Raw genomic sequence first — 19991 nt, forward strand, 5'->3', positions numbered from 1 at the left:
GTGGTTCTGGTGCTAGTAGAATATGGGGAACAGCCATCCTACCGCTCCACCTTAAACTCCCTGCTCTCAGAGCCACCCGTACTCCTTAGAGAGGTCCGTGGAGATTTCTCCTTGTCCCCTCCTGAGGAGTGTACGTGTGCACCTTCCTAGTTTCATGACCTTGGGCAGGTCACTTAAACCTCTGGGTTTCAATATTCAGCCTTGTTTAGAAAATTCCTATATTTCTATTATATTAGATTTATATAATATATATCAATTATATAATTAAATGTAATTGTCTTATATATTTAATATAATGTTTATATAATAATGTTTTCATTACATTTTATATATTTGTTATATATTTATTTATAAATATTTATAACACAGCAGAGTCCAAGTCACCAGTCTAAATGTTCACAAGTGATAAGTACAGAGACCGCATTTTATAGTGGAATGAGAATGGATTTGGGGTCAGGCAGACCAGTCTTTACTAGCAACCCTACCACTTCTAAGAGGGTGTGACCGTGACCAGTTTACAGCAACTTCGGTGCCCATCTGTTTAAACCTACTTCGTAGGATGACAATGAAATAACGTATAGGGAGCAACCTAATACTTTCTCAAGGAGGTAGTTGGTTGACCAGTGAATACCATGTCTCTTCTCCATGGGCTCCTCCCCAAGATGAGGTCTGTGGGTCCGTATCACTTGTCTGTAGACTGTTTCGATATTTCAGAGCAGTGTCTGAGCTTGAAAAGCATTCTTGGGTTCTTTTGTGCACACGGCTTGGTTCTCCCTCAAAGAGTAGGGCCCATGAGATCATGAGCCCGGGGTTCTGCTTCTCTTACAATCCCCGGTGCCTAGAGGAGCGCGATGTGCACGGGGCCCAGAGTAAGGACGGCGAGGGCGCCGGATCACCCTTGGCCGGGCCAGGGGCGTGCGCGTGCGCCTTGTTACCGCCCCTCAGCGCCCGCAGCCCCAGCGGGGGCAGCACAGGGTCATCCTGCAAAAGAGGCATGAAGTGGCCTTGTACCAAAAACAGTCTGCCGAGATGCTGTGGCAACTACATTCTTCCAAGGTTACGCAGTGATAGGGGCAAGCAGGCTGGAAACTTAGAGTTTCATCGTAAGTGAGTCTCAAGGGAAAGAATTGTTCAGCGTCGGTTTGTGGTTTTTTTTCTCCCTTTTAAGGAATCCCTCCTATGAGTGGAACAGGAACGCTGCAGATCTATTTACTTGATATTAACGACAATGCCCCTCAAGTGCTACCTCAAGAGGCAGAGACTTGCGAAACTCCGGACCCCAATTCAATTAACATCACGGCACTTGACTATGACATTGATCCAAACGCTGGACCATTTGCTTTTGATCTTCCTTTGTCTCCAGTGACTATTAAGAGAAATTGGACCATCACTCGGCTTAATGGTGAGAACAGGTTCATTATTTGAATATATGTGCAGTTGAGAGGCTTTGACCTGGCATGAAAAGTTAATTTTAAGTGCTTTATTATCTTCCCCTTAAATGTATTTTAAAAGCTACTTAAAGTTTAAATAAGATATTAGAAGCCCTTAAAGACAAAAAAAAAAAAAAAACTTGACAGTGCAGGATAGTTGAAAACTGCTTTATATGTACCATTCGGGAGTAATACGTTCTGGAAAATGCCATGTGTTTTTGAATCGTATAATGTATGAACTATCAGACTGTATTTTTCCCTTTTTTGTATAGGTGATTTTGCTCAGCTCAATTTAAAGATAAAATTTCTTGAAGCCGGGATATATGAAGTTCCAATCATAATCACAGATTCGGGTAATCCTCCCAAGTCAAATATTTCCATCCTTCGCGTGAAGGTTTGCCAGTGTGACTCCAACGGGGACTGCACAGATGTGGATAGAATTGTGGGCGCAGGGCTGGGCACGGGCGCCATCATTGCAATCCTGCTTTGCATCATCATCCTGCTCAGTGAGTACTTTCCTCGTCTCTTAGGTGTAATTCTTGTTGCTTCTAGGATGTTTAGCGAAGTAACTTTTTATTGTCGCCTTTCATCGTAACCTAACAACACTCTTCCACCTCTGAGCATTTTCTTGCAGCCACGCCCACTTCAGAATGAGAGAAGCCCTGAGCATCCTTGCAAGCACTTACATGTTTGCAGCAAACCCAGCCAGCCTACCTCTTTTGTGCCCTTTTGCAGTTTTCTGATGCTGATCGCTTGGGGAGCTGTAGCAAACTCTTTTCATAGAAAAATACTAGACAGTGCTCAGTTGGAGCCCTTCTCTTAGGATTCGAGTCTGAATTCATGGCACGTAGTTGGTGATTTAGCAAAATAAGTGTATTGCTTTCCTTCATATAAAGTGCAGTCAGCAACCTGCTCTAGTCATGCAAGGATCAAGGTATTTGTTTTCGACGGGCTGCATAAAATAGTGAGAGATTGTACTTCATACAGCACATTGGATAATAGAAATGATTGCACAGCTCAATAAACTGTCTGTCTTTAGAGCAAGTCTAGATTAAGGAATTGCTCCTTTTTAAAATACTTTGCAGTCTTTGGTTCAGTGGAATGCAAGGAATTAACCACTGGGAAGTACTTCAGGAGCCACTTGTAAGCATGCAGGTTAAAAGAATAAATTGCCTGGACCCTGTGTTGTATTGTTGAATAGCAGCAGGACTTAGTTTACTGTGCGGTCATGCCATGCACCAATCACTTTCTTGAAAGTGTTGGCCATTTCTTTTATGTTTTCTCCATTTGCAAGTGTTCTAGTAATTTAGAATGCTGTCCCTTTTTTTTCTAAGCAATTACTGTAGAGGGCTAAGCATTTTTTACTTCCTATGTGGAGACTACTCTGACTATAATTTGAAACCTACATGCTGTACTAATAATCCACTTGCTGGATTTAGCCCTGGAACAATGGCAAATGAGATCATGTATCTGGCTTTAAAAGGAGGATATTTACTTTTATGGCCAATAATAAAAATGTGCTCAAATAGAGTCATTAAATCTTTTGCTTCAGGATGTAAACTGATAGCCCCAGATTTTAGAAGGAATGTGCACTAGATGTACTCTTAAGGATATGTTTCAGTTTCAACTAACGTGGGGCATATACACCAACCTTATCAAGAAAGACTTAGAGCTGATGGATTGTGGCATGAAGAAGTGACTCAAGCCATTTTGAAGGAAAACGAATCAATGCTGATTGTAGCATCAACGCACTGGAAAATTTATGATTCTAATCCTGGCACAGAAATGTAAAGCATGAACGCCTAATGTTATTTCAGTGCTCAAACTAATCCCCTGGCCTTCTTACCTGAAACATGCAGTGGAATAGGAAAGGGAAAAGCACAATAGTGCAGTAGAAGGACCCAGGCCCTTGGGAGTCAAAACTCCTCATGATCAAGTCGCTGATCCAGGTCTAATGTACTACCAAAGGCATCTTGGCAAGCACGTCCTGTCCTTGACAAGTGCCCTTCTCTCTGATTTGGGGAGTAGAATGATGACGGACCAACTGGAATGAAACAGCAATTAAATAACGAGTGACTGTTTCACTTACTGTTGTTTGCTGTTCTAAAATTTACAAGCCATTACATTAAGCGTATCCTGTCCTCTGGCAAGACAAAGTAAAAGACAGAAATAGTTTTTGTCCCCATTTGTAGATGGTAAAACTGAGGACAGATGTCCACTCAGTGAGTTCACAGGGCACCAGTTTGCAGAACCCGGGTCCTCACACTCTAAACCTAGCGCTCAGGGCCTCTGCTTTGTCTTGGCTCTGGTCATGTGAGGCCAGAAATAGGTAACAGAGTAAAAGACACATTACAAGTTTTCCAGCCATATAAGTATAAATTTTTAATGTTGAAGACAGTGATTAGACAGGTCGAGTTTTTAAAATTACAACACTGTACGTCTTTACTCTCTCTCTGCTGCCTAGTCCTCGTTCTGATGTTTGTAGTATGGATGAAACGTCGGGATAAGGAACGCCAGGCCAAGCAACTTTTAATTGATCCAGAAGACGATGTAAGAGATAATATTTTAAAATATGATGAAGAAGGTGGAGGAGAAGAAGACCAGGTGAGCAATGTTTTAAATCTTTAAATCTCTAAGTGAAATTTTATCATCTTAAAATTAAAGTGGTGGGCTTCCCTGGTGGCGCAGTGGTTGAGAGTCCGCCTGCCAATGCAGGGGACGCAGGTTCATGCCCCGGTCCGGGAAGATCCTACGTGCCGCAGAGCGGCTGGGCCCATGAGCCATGGCCACTGAGCCTGCACGTGTGCTCTGCAACGGGAGAGGCCACAACAGTGAGAGGCCTGCATACCGCAAACAAACAAACAAACAAACCAAAAAAAAAAAATTAAAGTGGTGGGGAAAATATTAATACATAGAGTAAAAGAATGGGATCAAGTTTCTTTTCCTTTATCACATTCTCAGACACTTGGTGAATTCTTTCCAACCTGTGCTGCTTATTGATTTTTTTTTCCCAAAGTGCCAAATGTCATTGTATTTATTTTGTGAGAAGATCATTAACATTGATTTAAGGAGCCCAGGATTTACACCTAATACTAATTATATCCGTACTGATAAAAATGTTTTTCTTTACAGTTTTTCTTCATTGCATATCCAAACTAAAAGTAAAAGTAGTTTCTATGTTGGAATTTGGATTTTTATCAGTATGGCAGAAAAAGCACAAGCTATTCATTTCATAAACACTTACCAAGCACATTCAATAATCCAGGCACTATTTTAATCATTGGGGAAACAGAGGTGGGCAGAGCCAACAAAGATTTGCCCTCAAGAATCTTACTTTTTTTTTCTTTTTGGCTACTCCGCACATGGCTTGTGGGATCTTAGTTCCCCAACCAAGGATTGAACCCGGGCCCTGGCAGGGAAAGTGCTGAGTCCTAACCACTGGACCGCTAGGGAATTCCCAAGAGTCTTACATTCTTGAGAATGTAAGAGACAATATCTAGCTCACCTCTGTACCCGTGATGTCTGTCATGGTGCCTGGCTTATAGTAGTTGCTTAATAAATGTTGAGCTCCTGACTGGTTATAGAACATGAGCTTCTGTATGTACATAAGGAACTGCATCCCTGTTCGAGGATGGGAATGACCAATAGGTGGAAAATGAAGAACTTTATCTGCTGGGAAGCAGCATTGTAGATATCATTATAACTAACACTTTCAAGGTCTGTACTACATACCAGGCATTCTGCTAAGCACATTAAATGCTGTTACCTTTTAAATCTTTGAAAGCTGTGTACTGTATTGTGACTATGTCCACTTTTGTGTTAGCAAACAGATAGGGATTGTTGGAGTCTATAAATTCATACAACTAGGAAGTGATAGAAGTAGGATTTGAATCCAGGTCTGTCTGATGATACAGCCTAAACTAACTATATAGTTATCAATATACAGTCCCTTTTGAAATGATCTGGAAGGTATGAGTATAATCCATGAGCAATCACTGTGAGAGGTATTTCTTAGATACATTGGATAGCTCTCACTTCCATATACTAATGCAAGTGTTGGGGGTAGTAGTCAGGTAAAGAACCCAGAATCCTTGGGTCTGGGATCATTACCAGTAAATTCAAAATACTCTGTCTGCAGAGTATATACGTAGACATTAGTGATAGGACTGTTAACTTGAAAAATTAATTCAAGCAAATTTCTGAACATATGTTCTCTTTCTCTTCTTTACTCCTTTGAGGAAATAATATATCGCTTTTTGTTTTACAAAGCACATTCACACCCATTGTTGTGTTTCATCTTTGTGGCAGCCCATCAGAGTTTTCCATTTTCCATTTGAACAGGTTTTGTGATTTGCTCTCCAAGTCTGTAACTGTCAGAGTCAGAACTCAAGCCCGAATCTTCCAATTCCTGATTCCATGCTTGGTTTACAATACCTCAATTCTCTCATTTAGAAGAGATGTGTATTTTAAATCTGTTGAAAACTTGACTCATGTGTAAAGCTGTTTTGAATACTGACTAATTAAAGTGGCTCTATAAATATACCCCAGGGTTTCTTGCTTATAAATGTCTTTGGATATTAAAATTCATGTTTGGCTTAATCCCTCATTAATCTGTCCTTTCACTTTCCTGAGCTATGTTCAAGAACAGCAAACATTATACTGATCACATTATCTCATAAATCTTCTTCTTTCAGCATTTTATTTTTCATGTCATTGTGCATAATTTTCTAGGCATAAACCTAAACCCAACTCAGTGAAGCTTTGGTAAAAATAGTAACAACTAGAAGGACATCAGTCATGACTGAATGCTGCCTAGAATCAAGAACCAAGATATTTCACAGCTTCCGAGGGTCTGGACCAGGGTACTTGATGTCAGCTGATCTGGCTTTTTCTCCTCCCTTCCAATTCCTTTAAGAAATTATTTAATGAAATTTTATTGTTGTAGTTATTTTAGGAAAGACTTAACTTCCATTACTGACTGTGTCCACTTAGATTGATGCTTGAGATCAAATGGTAAAACTTACCTATTGCAAGATTTATTAAAATTGTTATCGATCTTCAACCTCTTCTTTACCTGACCCGGGAAATTTTCTCTGCTCCCAGATCAACTCTTGGGCACGAATGTGTCGCTTCCTACCCACTTTCTTGATAGTCCAGAGACTCTTCTGGAACTTGCTATGGATTGACCTCAGTGGCTCGTTTCTTTATTGAAATAGCGCTGGTCTTCCTGTGGCGTCTTCCTGTTGCCTCTTGGTTCTTTGATGGCAGTTCCGTCTAGATCAAGAGCCCCCACCCTTCTCTGATCCTGTTACGATTCCCATTTGCAGTTCTCATTATAGAAAATTGTGACAAAATTAGATAATGGGTTTTTTATTCACTCTAACTTGGACCTCATAATAGCGGAATAAAATATGCAGCATAGGAAGCCTACACCGAAGGTTCTGTCTCCTCTGCCTCTAAAGTGGTTCATGAAATCCACTCACTTTCACCATCATCCAGGCCACTGCCTTCACTTAGGTCAGAAGCATCACTGACCTGCGGCGGCCTCCTCATGAGCGTCCGGTCTCTGGATGCACACCCCATCTGCTCTTTGGAAATTATCAAATCCAAACTCCCTCCTTAGTATGACAGATCTGTGGCCCTGCACCCACCCTTTGGTGGACCCCCACTTTGTGCGCTAGGTAAAGGCCTATGGGAAGGAGCTGGTGGTAGGTACGGGCTCCCCAAGGATGTGACTTCATCAAGCCTATATCCACTCATGGCCACTAAAGTTTCCTTCAGAGTCAGGGTGATCCGTCCTTCTCCCGTTGAATGACTCTTCTCACTCTTCCTCCGGGGATAAGAACAGTTATGGGTCTTCTTTCTCCTAGAAAGGGCTTGCTGGTTTCTTTATTTTCATTCAGTTAGATCTCATTATGTTTTTAGCTATCTTATGTTCTCAGAAATCTGTGATTTAGTAACATACCTGGCTTGTTCTTAGCATTAGAGTGTCAATGATAATCTCATGCTTTTCTCTATCCCAACCAGAAGCAGAAGGCTTCCTCCCTGTTTAAGAGTATAATCATCACTCATGTCAACAAAGCCTGTTTCCATTACCCCAGAAACTCACTGTGTTTCAGGCAGTATGCCCTGTGTCAAAAGTAACTAGTATTTTTTATTTCTATCATCATAGATGGGCATTACCTGGTTTTGGATTTTATTATAAAAATGGATGTTATACAGTAGGTACTTTTCCTGCCTGGCTTCCTTTACTCGATATTTTATCTGTAAGATTCATCCATGCTACATTTAGAAGTAGTTCATTTCTTGTCATTGCCAAATACTGTTGTGTTGTGAGAATTGACCACATTTTATTTATCCATCCTACTACACTTGGCATTTGAGTTGATCCAGCTGAGTTATTATGACTAAAACTGCCATGAATGTTCTTATGCCTGTGTTTTGGCACACTTGCGCTGGTATGTGCTCAGGGACTGAATTTCTAGGTCCTAGAATATGCATATAGGTGCAGCCCTCAGTACAATCCTGCCAGTTTTCCGAAGTGATTGTACCAGTTCACACTCCCCCGGCCACAGCGGCATACGAGACTTCCCATTGCCCTGCATCCTCACTAGCCCTTGGGTTTTCTCAGTCTTTCAAAATTTTAGCCACTCTGGTGGTATATGCCTCATTACGATTTAATTGGGATGTTCCTACTGACTTCCTTGCCCTTTTGATATCTTCTCTGTGAAGTGTCTGTTCAGCTTACTTGTTTACTTTTCTATTGGGTTGTTTGTCTTTTTCTTATTGATTTGTAGGAGGGCCTTCTATACTATGGCTATCAGTTCTTTGTCAGATAAATGTATTATAAATATCTTCTATTCTGTAGCTTGCTTTTTTATTCTCTTAGTGGTACCTTATGATGAAAAGAAGTTTTTAATTTTAATGAAGTCTAATTTATCAGTTTTTTCCATTATGGTTAGTACATTTATACCTATTTAAGGAAACTTTGTCTCCCTGAGTTAACGAATGCCCCCCCCCCAAAAAAGTCTTGCCTTCTTGAAGCTTTATGGTTTTACCTATTATATTAAGTCTGTGATCCATCTGTAATGGATTATTCGTGTAGTATAAGTAAGCCAGAAAGAGAAAAACAAATATCGTATATTAACGCCTATTTGTGGAATCTAGAAAAATGGTACAGATGAACCTATTTGCAGGGCAGGAATAGAGAAGCAGACGTAGAGAACGGACATATGGACACAGAGGGGTGGGGGTGGGACAAATTGGGAGATTAGGTTTGACATAAATACACTACCATGTGTGAAATAGCTAGCAAGTGGGAACCTGCTGTATAGCACAGGGAGCTCAGCTTGGTGCTCTGTGATGACCTAGTTGGGTAGGATGGGGGTGGAGGGAGGTCCAAGAGGGAGGGGATATAGATATACATATAGCTGATTCACTTCATTGTACAGCAGAAACTAACACAGCATTATAAAGCAATTATACTCCAATAAAAAAAAAAAGATATAGATCAGGGGTCTCTTGTTTTCTTCCTAGCTGGCTATCCAGCACTGTTTACTAAAAAGGTAACCCATCTCCACTGCATTGAAGCGGTTCGTTTGTCATAAAGCAGGTGGTTATATATGTGTGGACCTGTGGGGTGGCTTCCAGATGCTCTGTGCTGTACTAGTTGTCCTATTTGTCTATTCTTAGGCCAATACCATGCTGTTTTCATTACTAGAGCTTTCTAATATATCTCCCTATCTGTTAGGATATTTTCTCCAATAGAATTCATCAAGATTTCTATTTTAAAGTTTTGGATGGATTTTATCATTTACTTTTTTTCCTTAAGAAAAAGAAACACTTTATTTAATACTCTTACTTTCTAAGTGAATTTATGCCAAATGCTTCTCCATGTTCTAAACAAGATGCCATTGCTTTTTAATCTTAAAGTCATAGCCGGTTCCTGACAAGTTCCGTTTTGTGAAGTATACTGTATACTATTATCCATAATTCACATGTGGCTCCCTGTTAGAAATTCTATTTCTTTGAAGCATGCATTAAGCCTTTTTGGCAACAGACTTTGGCTCATATTTTTTATTGTTTTTTTTTTGAAGACATTATGTTTTTACAAGAGTGAGCCTCGGAAATGGAACTGGTGCCACGTTACATTCTAGACAAGTTTTGGTCGATTTTTATTACACGTAGCAGGTATTTTACAGAGCATGGGTGTTACCTCCAGATGTGGTTGGAGACTGTGCCACAGGAAGCAGACAGCTTGTCATGATCAGGCTGTGGTCCGCCGGACGTCTCCACCAGACAGTCTTTCAGAATCATCAGCTTTCAAAGATGGGTAGACCTCAGAGGTCAGTTTAGCTAGTTGGTGGAGGCTTGTGGCCACAGGCAAAGGCAGGTCTGCAGCAGCTGTTGCCAGGAGGCTACGATGCCTAGCCTAAAGCTGGCTTAGCCAAAATTCTTATTCTTCCCGCCCAGAGGAAGTGTTCTTAAGGAGCTAACTGATTAGAAAGAAAACAAAGCAAACCAGTCCTTTACAAGGGAGCCTTTATCTTCCCTGCTGTTGATTAGCATCTCTGTTTAAGTTCTGTGCCAAAACACACGTTGCTAGTTTCTTTAACAAAATAGCTAAAACTATAGATCCTAAGAAAAGAAAAACAAAACAAACAGACCAAAAAAACACCTCCGTATCTTTTCTCTTGTCTTGTGGACAGTAGACTTGTCTCGGTGCGTGTGGATATTCTGCTCTGGTTTCCATTGTCATGTGACTAGGTTGGGCCCGTTTCTGAAACTGGCATTAGATGTGTTCTGAACACAACCATTATTCCCTCACAGCGCTGTTGGCAGTTGGACCGACTCAGTATAATGCCCAGTCTCTTTTGAGAGGGTGAGGTCCCTTCTTTATCTGCTTCACTGCCGTGATCAGGGGGGCTTTGGGTGTTTATCGAGTCATGTTTAATTATCCTCATTAGTAAATGTCCTTCAGTGCCCTTTTGGTCAGTGGAGCTGATTGCAGACACTGGCTCCCTTTTCACGATCTTTGTATCTGGTTCCTTCCATATCAGAATCACTAATAAAATACGGGTGAATGTACAATGGAACCACCTGATAGTTCACTTCTCCTGGAACCCATCCCCTTTTAGCCCCAGGATGGGAAACAGAAACTGTTAGCTTCCTGCTCTCTAAATCTTAGACTTAATTACGATTACTGTTACATTAAACAGACATATACTGAATGTGTGTTATGTTTGTAATACTCACTAGTGCTGTCTTTAAACAACCTCTGCCTAAGTCTCTTGACATGATACAGCTTCATTCTCCATAATAACAGCAGAAGCTATTGTTGGGGGGGGTGCAGGGTGTGTGTGGTAACCGACGTATTAGGCACGGTACTGAATACCTGTACTAAGTGCTTATATCCGTAATTTCATTTGACCCTCCCCCAGTCCAGCAAAGAAGGTCCCCACTGTTAGAAAGTAGTGAAGGTGGGGATTAAATCCCAGTAGGCCTGAGCCCAAAGAAGACCGTACCTTCCTTGCCAAAGCTGAAACTCAGCCTGGCAACGAAAACAGTGCCTTTCACAACGTCATCTGAATTTATCGGAAGAAGGCCGTTCCCTTCTTGAAGTAGGCTCCGGGTGAATGAAAACTACTACAGTAGTTTTCTCTGCTCTTTAAATTTAACTTGGGAAGATTTTCCGTTCCCGAGGCCTTGGGCTGTCTGGGGGCTCTGGGTCTATGGAAGAAGGTGCTGCCACGCACGTTCAGAAGTTTCTAGTGACAGTCAGTGGATGCTGGGAGCCTTAGGACCACAGCTGGTGGTTCAGGGGAACAAGGGTAGCAGTAAGGGAGCAGGCTTGTCATCTGCACAAGCAGAGTCAACTCATTTGAGATTAACGCTGACGCTGGTCAGAGCTGATCCGGACGGAAAGTGTGAAGAGCTGCATGAAGACGCCGCTCTCTGGGTCACTCTTGGATTCTCAGCCCTTGTTATCCACTGGGTACCACTCTGAATTCCCATACCTACTGCTGCTGTTGAGCAGAGCCTCACAATTGGCTAATAAGCTGTTTGCTCTCAGTCTCTTGCCCCAAGGCCCAGCACCTCTTGGGCTCAGCAGGCTTCACACTCCAGGCCGATGGGGACTCTCAGAATGCCCAAACTTGGGTCCTGAAGTCTTAGAGACATGCTCTGGGCTAGTTTCTTTTGCACTAGAGATGGTTCTGAGCTCTCTGAGAAGGTACCTGCTACCAGCCCTGATGGTTCGGGGCCGTGTCAGAAAGCTGGATTCTGGATCACTTGAAAGTCACAGTTCAGACACAGGGGGTCTGTTCATGAAAAGCCCACAGCTGTGTTTTGTTCAGCTGGCAGACTTTAAAAACCGACAAAAATTCACATAAAAGAATTCTGGCTCTTCCTGTCCTCTCAAAAAATGGAAAGATGGCCTGCATCCTGACGTGGCAGTGATTGTTGGAAACTAAACAGAGACGTCTTCTTTAAGCAGCAAACGCGTTCCAGTAATTGTTGGTTTCCTTTTTTCCATACCAGGCCAGCTTTATGGATTTATGTTATCAGCTTATCCTTTGGAGATACCCCTTTTTGCAGACTCTGAGTCAATTATATAATAATTATTATGCTTTGGATGAACACAACCAAATTCCTATGGGAAGGAGGTACTACAGTGCTCTGAAACCATGGGATAGTTTCCTGTAGTACTGGTTTTTGAAAAAGAGAAAGAAAGAAAGAGAATTAGCCACAAATATATTTAGGCAGATCTCTTAGTTAAAATAGGCTAGCTGCTCTAACAAGCTCCAAGATTTCAGTGACCTAAGCCTCATTGAAGTTTATTTCTTGCTTACTTGGCCGTAATTGGGTTTCGAGTCATGGGAGTTTGGAATGGAGAGAGAAAGTTCGTGCCATTCCACGCAGTCACTCAGAGCGCCAGTGACTCCCCCATCTTCCACATGTGGCTTCCAAGGTCACCCTAGCCATACATACATGTGTCACTGGGTGACTGAAGGGCAGGAAGGATGATTTGTGGGAGATTTTCATGGGCCAGGCCTGGAAATGAGACACATCACTTCCACTCCTGCCTTGAGAGAAGAATAAATGGGTTTGGTGACCAGCTGGAAGGCTCTAGCCACCCTGGTTAGGTACCTGAGTTTAGAGAATCTTTCTGAGGTTCTGTGAGAACATGCTTTCTCACAGTAACTACCCACAGCTAGATCAAGAGCATCGATCTGACCCATCCGGATGTGTCAGAAAGAAGTGGGTCCCTGGACACGGAGGAGACACAGGAGGTCCAGCAGGAAGATGGGACACTGTGTGTCAGGCTCACCTAAATCCAGGGAGAGCAGCTGTCCCCCACCTGGGGAGCACTGCCCCTGCGCCCCGGGGATACTAAAGTCTTCTTGATCGAGGCCCAGCACTTGCACGTGAAAGGAATCACGTAGTTAAGGATAAAAGGAGTCATGCCAGGAGCTCTTTTTAGTGGGCAGGGATTCCAAAGCCCAAAAGATCCAGATGTGATTGCTGTATGAGTGTCAACTGGCTTTTTTTCTTTTTTCAGTGAAATTAATGTCTTACGCGATTTCTAGAAATTAGTCTCAGTATTTCAGTAGATCAGATCCCCAGCATCTCCATGACTCAGAAAGCACATTTAGCAGAATTGAAGTGCCTGAGCTGGGGAAGGAACCCACAGTTCCTGTGACCCAGGGTTTGGCTTTGAGGAAGGGGGACTCTGCGGGTTGATGACTCACTTTACCTCCCATTGATCCTCCACCTTGCATTTTAAACTGCAGTAGAATTGAACTTCCTATACATCTAACCTGTCTCACGCTATTTCACACTTTTATGGCTTAGTCCACAGTCTTGCCCTACCTGACTCTGTTCAGCCCCCAAGATTCCATCTCAGGACATCTCTCAGGGTCGCAGGCTGAATCAGGTGTCTCTGCTGCGTGCTCCCACAGCATATCCCATGTCTGCCTCTATTTTGAGATCTTGTGTGCAGCCCTGGTCCTGACCTTAAAGGCCCTGAGAGCAGGGACTTGTCACATTCATTTTTTTCTTCCAGCATCTAGGACAATTGGCACCTCGCAGGCACTCATAGAATGTTTGTGCATTGGGCCCTCTTCCAGAATCTCTTAGTTTGCAAGTCTTTCTACAGGGTTAATTGAACCATTACAGCCTGATAACTTCACTTTCATTTTTTGAAATCTATGATGGCTTCAGGAAATGATCAGATTCATAAATGCCGGTGTTTCATTACATACTTGTCCTGTGTCAGGCACTGGGCTCTGCTCTCAGTTCACGTGTCTTTTTATAATCTTTTATAATCCCAACAACCCTATGCAGTAGATATTGCCATTAGTCCAGTTTTCAAACCCAGGTCCACGTGACTTGAGAGGCCCAGCTCTTATGCACCGGGATGGAGGTCACATGAAAGACGTTTTATTTACTCTTGCTTGTCTATGGCAGGCAGGTGTTACTCTGTAGAAACAGTGAGGCTGGGCGCTTAGCCTCAGTTTATTAGATGACCACCGGTAATCTGGCTTTAAAACAGGCAAAGGGTAAGACCCAATTAATTCGTTAAGCATGGCTTGCAAAATTGAGCACATTTTGACACTGACAAGTGTAGAAGCTTGGAAAAGCAATTTGAGCAGCCAAGTTATTAAAAGACCTGAGATACAATCTGGGCAACAGGTACTAAAATCTAAAATCCACGCTGGATACCTAGACAGAAGGATGAGACACAGGTACAAGAAAGCACCTGGAGACCAAACCAGCCACTTCCCTGAGACCAGGGATCTCTGCTTGAGCCAAGACGGTCTCTAAAGATTACCCACCAATCTCAGGAACCAGCCCCAGTGTGGGCAACCAAGCCTGACCCTCTGACTCAAGCAGAGAATGAAACTGGTATATTTGATTCTTTGAAATAACTGCTTTACAAAATCATTCTGCTTTATAAACAAGCTAACAGATGGCTGACTCTGGACATAGCTGTGGAGACCACTTTCAACATTTTCATTGCTGGCCAAAGCACACTCTTGTAAATATGTTCCCAAGTTGTTCATGCATTTATACCCACCTGCAAACTCCAGTATATATTAGCTATTGAAAGAGTGACACTGATTTCACAAAAGGAAAGTTTCACCAGGAATTTGGGTTAGCACACTGCCATCCCTTTTTTTCATGCTGTTTTCAAAAACCCTCATGGCCAGGTGACTCACTGGTAGGCTACAGACAACATATGGTCTGAACTGGTTGGTACCCATTCCCTATTGGGCATTCAATATTTTTAATGTGCACTTGATCTGCATGTGAATTTTATTTACTATCCTGATCACTTCACATAAATTAACACAATATTTTATGTAATTCATCTTAATGTTTATTCTTCCTGACTGATTTTAAGTTTATTACATTTAGTTTTAGAGGAATGGAAAGTTACCCAGCAATACAGAGATAAAGATTTGTATGCCAAGTATGTGTTACCAGGATGTAAAAAAAAGCTAGGATACTAAGTGATATATGCCAGACTTCTACCAGTTGTCCAGATCTACCAGTTGCCTATTTCTATAAAGTTGTATTGGAACTTTATAAAAATTCCGTTTTGTGTGGCCTTGCGCCATGTCCACAGCTTACGTACTGCCTATAGCTACTATGACACAGCAGCAGCAGAGTTGAGGTATTTTGACAGAGACTCGATGGCCCAAAAACCCTGAAATATTTACTATCAGGTCTTACAGGAAAAGTTGATCCCTGCTATAGACGTCTTTCCATTAATGAAGTCTTCATTCACTCTTTTGTCCAAAGGTTGAATACTCTGAAGGTTAGCACAGGAAGTGTATGTAATCTGCCCAAGGTCACCCAGATAGATAGGGTAGAGCCGGGATTTGAATCCAGATGCTCTGATTTCAGAATCCATTTTTTTAAATCACAATACTGTACTCCCTTTTCTGTATTGATTTCATTTGTAAATTTATCTTAAAACAAAGACTATATCTCTTTAGGAAATTCCAAAACAATGTGACATAAATGAGTGAAGGATTTTGATGCCGTCACCATATTCCCAACCAAATACTGCCATTCCTTTATTACCTATCTTTAGATTTCCTCCAAGGTAGAATAATAGGTCACGCTAAGACAGAATGAGCTTGACCTTTTCAGAGTGGTGACATTTTTGTTTTACGTAAGGAGAAGTTGGGGCTTGGGGTGAGAATGTATTACTGAAGATGCATTCAGAAAGCTATACTTTTTGTCTCCCAAGACAGTGCTTGAAAGGGTTAAAAAAACATGTCCATGTTTATAAGGCAGTAACTGAATGACATGGAAAGAATGGGAAATTACAAACATCAGGGTAAAAAATAAATCTTACATTTTGAGAGAAGCATATCGTCTTTCTGAAGCCCCTGTTACTCTGCTAGAAATGCTTTGTGTATCCACATCCTTATTTCTTTCAGCAACACCTCTTTCACAGCTCCTTACACCTTCATTTTCCAAATTTTTGTAATAGTTTTATCTATTATGTTAAATTTATATTAGCTTTAAATGTGTCCTTTTAAAAGACACTAGACTAAAAGCTCTATGAGGTCAGTAACCGAGTCTGTGGCCCAAGAGACTCTTCAGAAAGTCTTTGTTGAATCAAATTGAATTGCATTGTATTTGCTGCATGTGTTTCCAGAAAAACGTGCCATAATTTTACAATGGGAAATAAGTTGTGATAAAATTTCAACAGTGCCAGTTTCTGAAGCAGAACCACAATTTTGCACCAAAGAATGTGCTTATTCTCGAAAACAGAATTTTAAAAGAAGCTGTGACAGGGCAGCATGAACGGTAAACCACGGAAGCAGAAGCCATGAATGTGTTTAATGGAGACTCACCTCCCTCCCACTGTGGGGAGTGGTAAAGTGGCTCTCCAGTGAGATGAAAACAGAGAATGGGGGACCTTCGTCTATATATTAAGTCTCCAAGTTACTTTATTTCTATTAGGCGTATGATTTAAACCAGAAAAGCTGTTAGCAAATCTTTTGTTTTGGGGGCTTTCGTAATCCCTAGAGTCAACCTCGTTTTCCACATCAATTCCCCTGTGTAAATAGCTACCATCGTAACTACACCTCACTGGGGAAGAAAATCAGGTTGTAATGTAATTTACATAAAGCTTGCAAGTGTATTCAACTTAGCTGTCAGCGGCTGTATAGTAATGTGTTGACACCTTATCGTTATTTTATTCAATTATTTTAATGCCAGGAGCTATATAGGGTGAGGTAATAATGTTCTCCTTTTCCATCTTCCATTCCTTTTTGTGGCTGACTGAAGGGTTTCTTACCTTTGCCACAGGCAAGAAAAAGTAAAAGGTATCGGGTACCTTTTTTTTTTCCCCTTGAGAATTTTGTCCATTTACTTTCATGTTAGTATTTTTATTTCTCTCACTCAGTCTTGAAACATTAAAAATATTTACCTTATCTATGTGGGAATTTGAAAGTTACTTGCCTTTGCTACTGTAAAAGGAACATTTTCCACTTGTACCAACCAGCCAAACTGGCTCTTGTGTTCCATCCCTGGTTCTCCCCGGTGGAGGCTGAGAAAGGACCAGGAACTTTGAGAGCCCTCCCCCTCCCTCACGTGACAGACTGTTGTTGGACCCAAGTGAAGACTCCTTTCTGACTGAAAGTCAGTGAGGCTTTAACCGGCTGTGCGCAGACCAGAGTCCTGGATTCCACGGCCTAGTTAGCATAACCACCTTGAACTTCCCTTCTGGCTCTTAAAGCCCCTCATTTTCCCCCCTTCAGCAAACTCTTCTGTCCCTTTCTTCACTGGCCCAGGCAACAAGGTACAGCCTTTTTTTTGAAGAATAGTTGGTTTAGAATGTTGTGTTTAATTTCTCCTGGACAGCAAAGTGACTCAGGTGTACAAATATATATTGTTTTTCATATTCTTTTCCATTATGGTTTATCACAGGATATTGAATGTAGTTCCCTGTGCTATACAGTAGGACCTTGTTGTTTTTCCGTCTCATATGTAATAGTTTGCATCTGCTAATCCCAAACTTCCAGTCCTTCCCTCCCTCACCCCGCCCCGCCCTCGACAGCCACAGGTCTGTTCTCTATATATGAAGATACAGCTTTTTTTAGTTGTTATTTTGCTTGCTCTGGTGGTCTCTGTTTGCTCCTTCCACACTGTTTAACTGAGTCCATGATCTTGGGCAAATCATTAACCTCTCTGAGTTACGGGAATCAATGGGATAGAACAGCACTCTCTTGGCAGGATTGTGCTTGGAGCGTCTGAGATATCACATAAGGAGGCACCTGAGGTAACTCCTGACAGATGATGGGCACCAGGTAAAGGCTGGTTTCCTTCTTTCACACTCTCAGAGCTAAAAATGGCATCAGGCACCCAGTAAGCTCTCTTTGGATACTCATGAAACGGTAAATGAATATTTTCATCGCTCTATAAAACAGACGTAATTGGGGCTTCCCTGGTGGCACAGTGGTTGAGAGTCCGCCTGCCGATGCAGGGGACGCGGGTTTGTGCCCCGGTCTGGGAAGATCCCGCATGCCGCGGAGCGGCTGGGCCCGTGAGCCATGGCTGCTGAGCCTGCGCGTCCGGAGCCTGTGCTCCGCAACAGGAGAGGCCACAACAGTGAGAGGCCCACGTACCGCAAAAAAATTAATTAATTAATTAATTTTTTTTAAAAAAAAGACATAATTGCACGATTCTGTAGATTCTACCAGCCACAGAGCTTTCTGAAATTTTTGCCTGGGAATCTAGAATTTCACTTTATACTGAAGCAGCATTTTATTTTATTTAAACGTAACCAAATGCCTTCAGGTCAATTCGTGGTATCATTTTCTGAACCAATTATAGATCATTGCAAGTCAGTGGAATTTAATAAGAAAAGACAGAACCAGAGTTAAAGCTGCTGACTAACTTCTTACTAACTCTCCCAGAATTGTGTCACCTTTAAGACATTTTAAATCGTAGACCCAGAAAGAAGTGTTTTCAGTTACTTGCAATGTTAATATCTAAAAACCCTAATTCTATGCCTGCTTCTCATGACCATTGCCAAATAACACATATTCCAAACGTTAGTTAAAATAAGATTTTCCATGGCCTTCGTTTGAAAACTGGATTTCTCTGGGAAGTTAATGTTGACAAAGTAAGGTTGACAATCGTAAGAGAATTTTCAGATCCACTGTTTCTCTAGAGAGTTTTAGGAACCAAATAAAGATTTCTTCTGGGGTTCTTTCTAATCTTCAGAAGTAAGGCCATGAACCCAATGACGCTGAGAATGTTTTCAGTCTCTGTAATTCTCTTTAGAATTCTTATCCTACATGCTGTAATTTGTGTGTTTAAGTAAAGCATCATGGGATTATAAAGATATATAATTTAGGGTGTATAATTTCACATAGAGTGACCCCTTACCAAAAGGCTTAAAATTGGATCCTCGGGGCAGGACTCTGCCATAGAGCACAGATGGATGTGGACAGAAAAACCGTCTCTGTGATCTGAAGACACTTCTGCCCACTTCATACCACCATCAGATTTTCATATCCCGTATTTGCAATAGACAAGGGAAACCATCACAGAGAAAAGTTAAGCCGCGTGTTTTAACCCAGATTCTAGTTTCCTGTAAATCAGTGGGTTTGTGCCTCTTTTTTAGATATCAGCGTATCTGAGGAACATGACACGTTTGCATCACGGAGGGGGAGGTACTCACCATGGCAAAGAGTCTCAGCAATGGGACCCGGGGTCTTTTTCCCTTCCTCCCCATTGTGAATCACTGCCACGGTGTGTCATGCGATCCAAAGCACATTTCTTGCTCTTGTGCACATCTGGCATGAATATCATCCCTGAGACTTTTATCCAACACATTTTTAGTGAGCACTTTCTATGGGCCTGACATATTGACCACAGACATCTGTAGACTTCCTGCTCTGGTTCTTAAGATAGTAGGAAAGGGCTATCGAAAGAAAGGTAAGAATCTGTAAATGAATATGCTCGTGCATGTATACACTAATAAGCGAAGCAGGCCAGGTGGACAGTCTGTCCTTGTCCAAACGAGATAGATGCTCTCAGCTGTAACAGCTTTCTGTGTCAGAAGTTAAGCCTGGTTTTACACCACATCTTCCTATTTGCAGGTAAAATATCCCAAAGTCTGAGTGTTGACAACTTATTAGAACATTTTTTCAACACTGTCAACCAAACATAATGCATTTCTGCTTGTAACCTTTGGATATAGTGGGAGCTGTATAAGAAATCAAGGTGGACAAGTCCTTTCCACGTAAGAAACATCCCACTGCCTCTCGTGGCTCCAGTGATGCCAAAGAAATCACTCTGTATTCTTATATGGAGTCGTCGTGATATACTGAGGACGGTCAAGGAATGTGTCACCAGGTTAAAGACAGTCCTCAAGCATAAGATTCAATTACTTAATTTCATGTAATTGAGACCTCTAATAGAGCATTTTTCACCCTCAGTGTAAAAATATTTATTAACTGTCATCATCCCTGTACCTAGAGTCTGTTTTTCCCTTTCTACAAAAAGCTTCCGGGCTTCCCTGGTGGCGCA

The 19991-nt window shown here is 41.8% G+C and overlaps 1 protein-coding gene across 2 annotated transcripts in view; it reads left to right on the plus strand.

The window, feature by feature from the left end:
• The window catches only part of CDH2 (cadherin 2), a 215007-nt gene that overhangs the window by 179670 nt on the left and 15346 nt on the right, over positions 1–19991 (plus strand). For both annotated transcript variants that reach the window (XM_082852826.1, XM_082852827.1), the window contains 3 exons: positions 1169–1402; positions 1703–1936; positions 3895–4034. In XM_082852826.1, the coding sequence (XP_082708952.1) occupies positions 1169–1402; positions 1703–1936; positions 3895–4034 (608 nt within the window). The remainder of the gene's footprint in view (positions 1–1168; positions 1403–1702; positions 1937–3894; positions 4035–19991) is intronic.

The sequence above is a fragment of the Leucopleurus acutus genome (genome assembly GCF_964270905.1).
Source record: "Leucopleurus acutus genome assembly, chromosome: 13".
In the NCBI taxonomy this organism is placed as follows: Eukaryota; Metazoa; Chordata; class Mammalia; order Artiodactyla; family Delphinidae; genus Leucopleurus; species Leucopleurus acutus.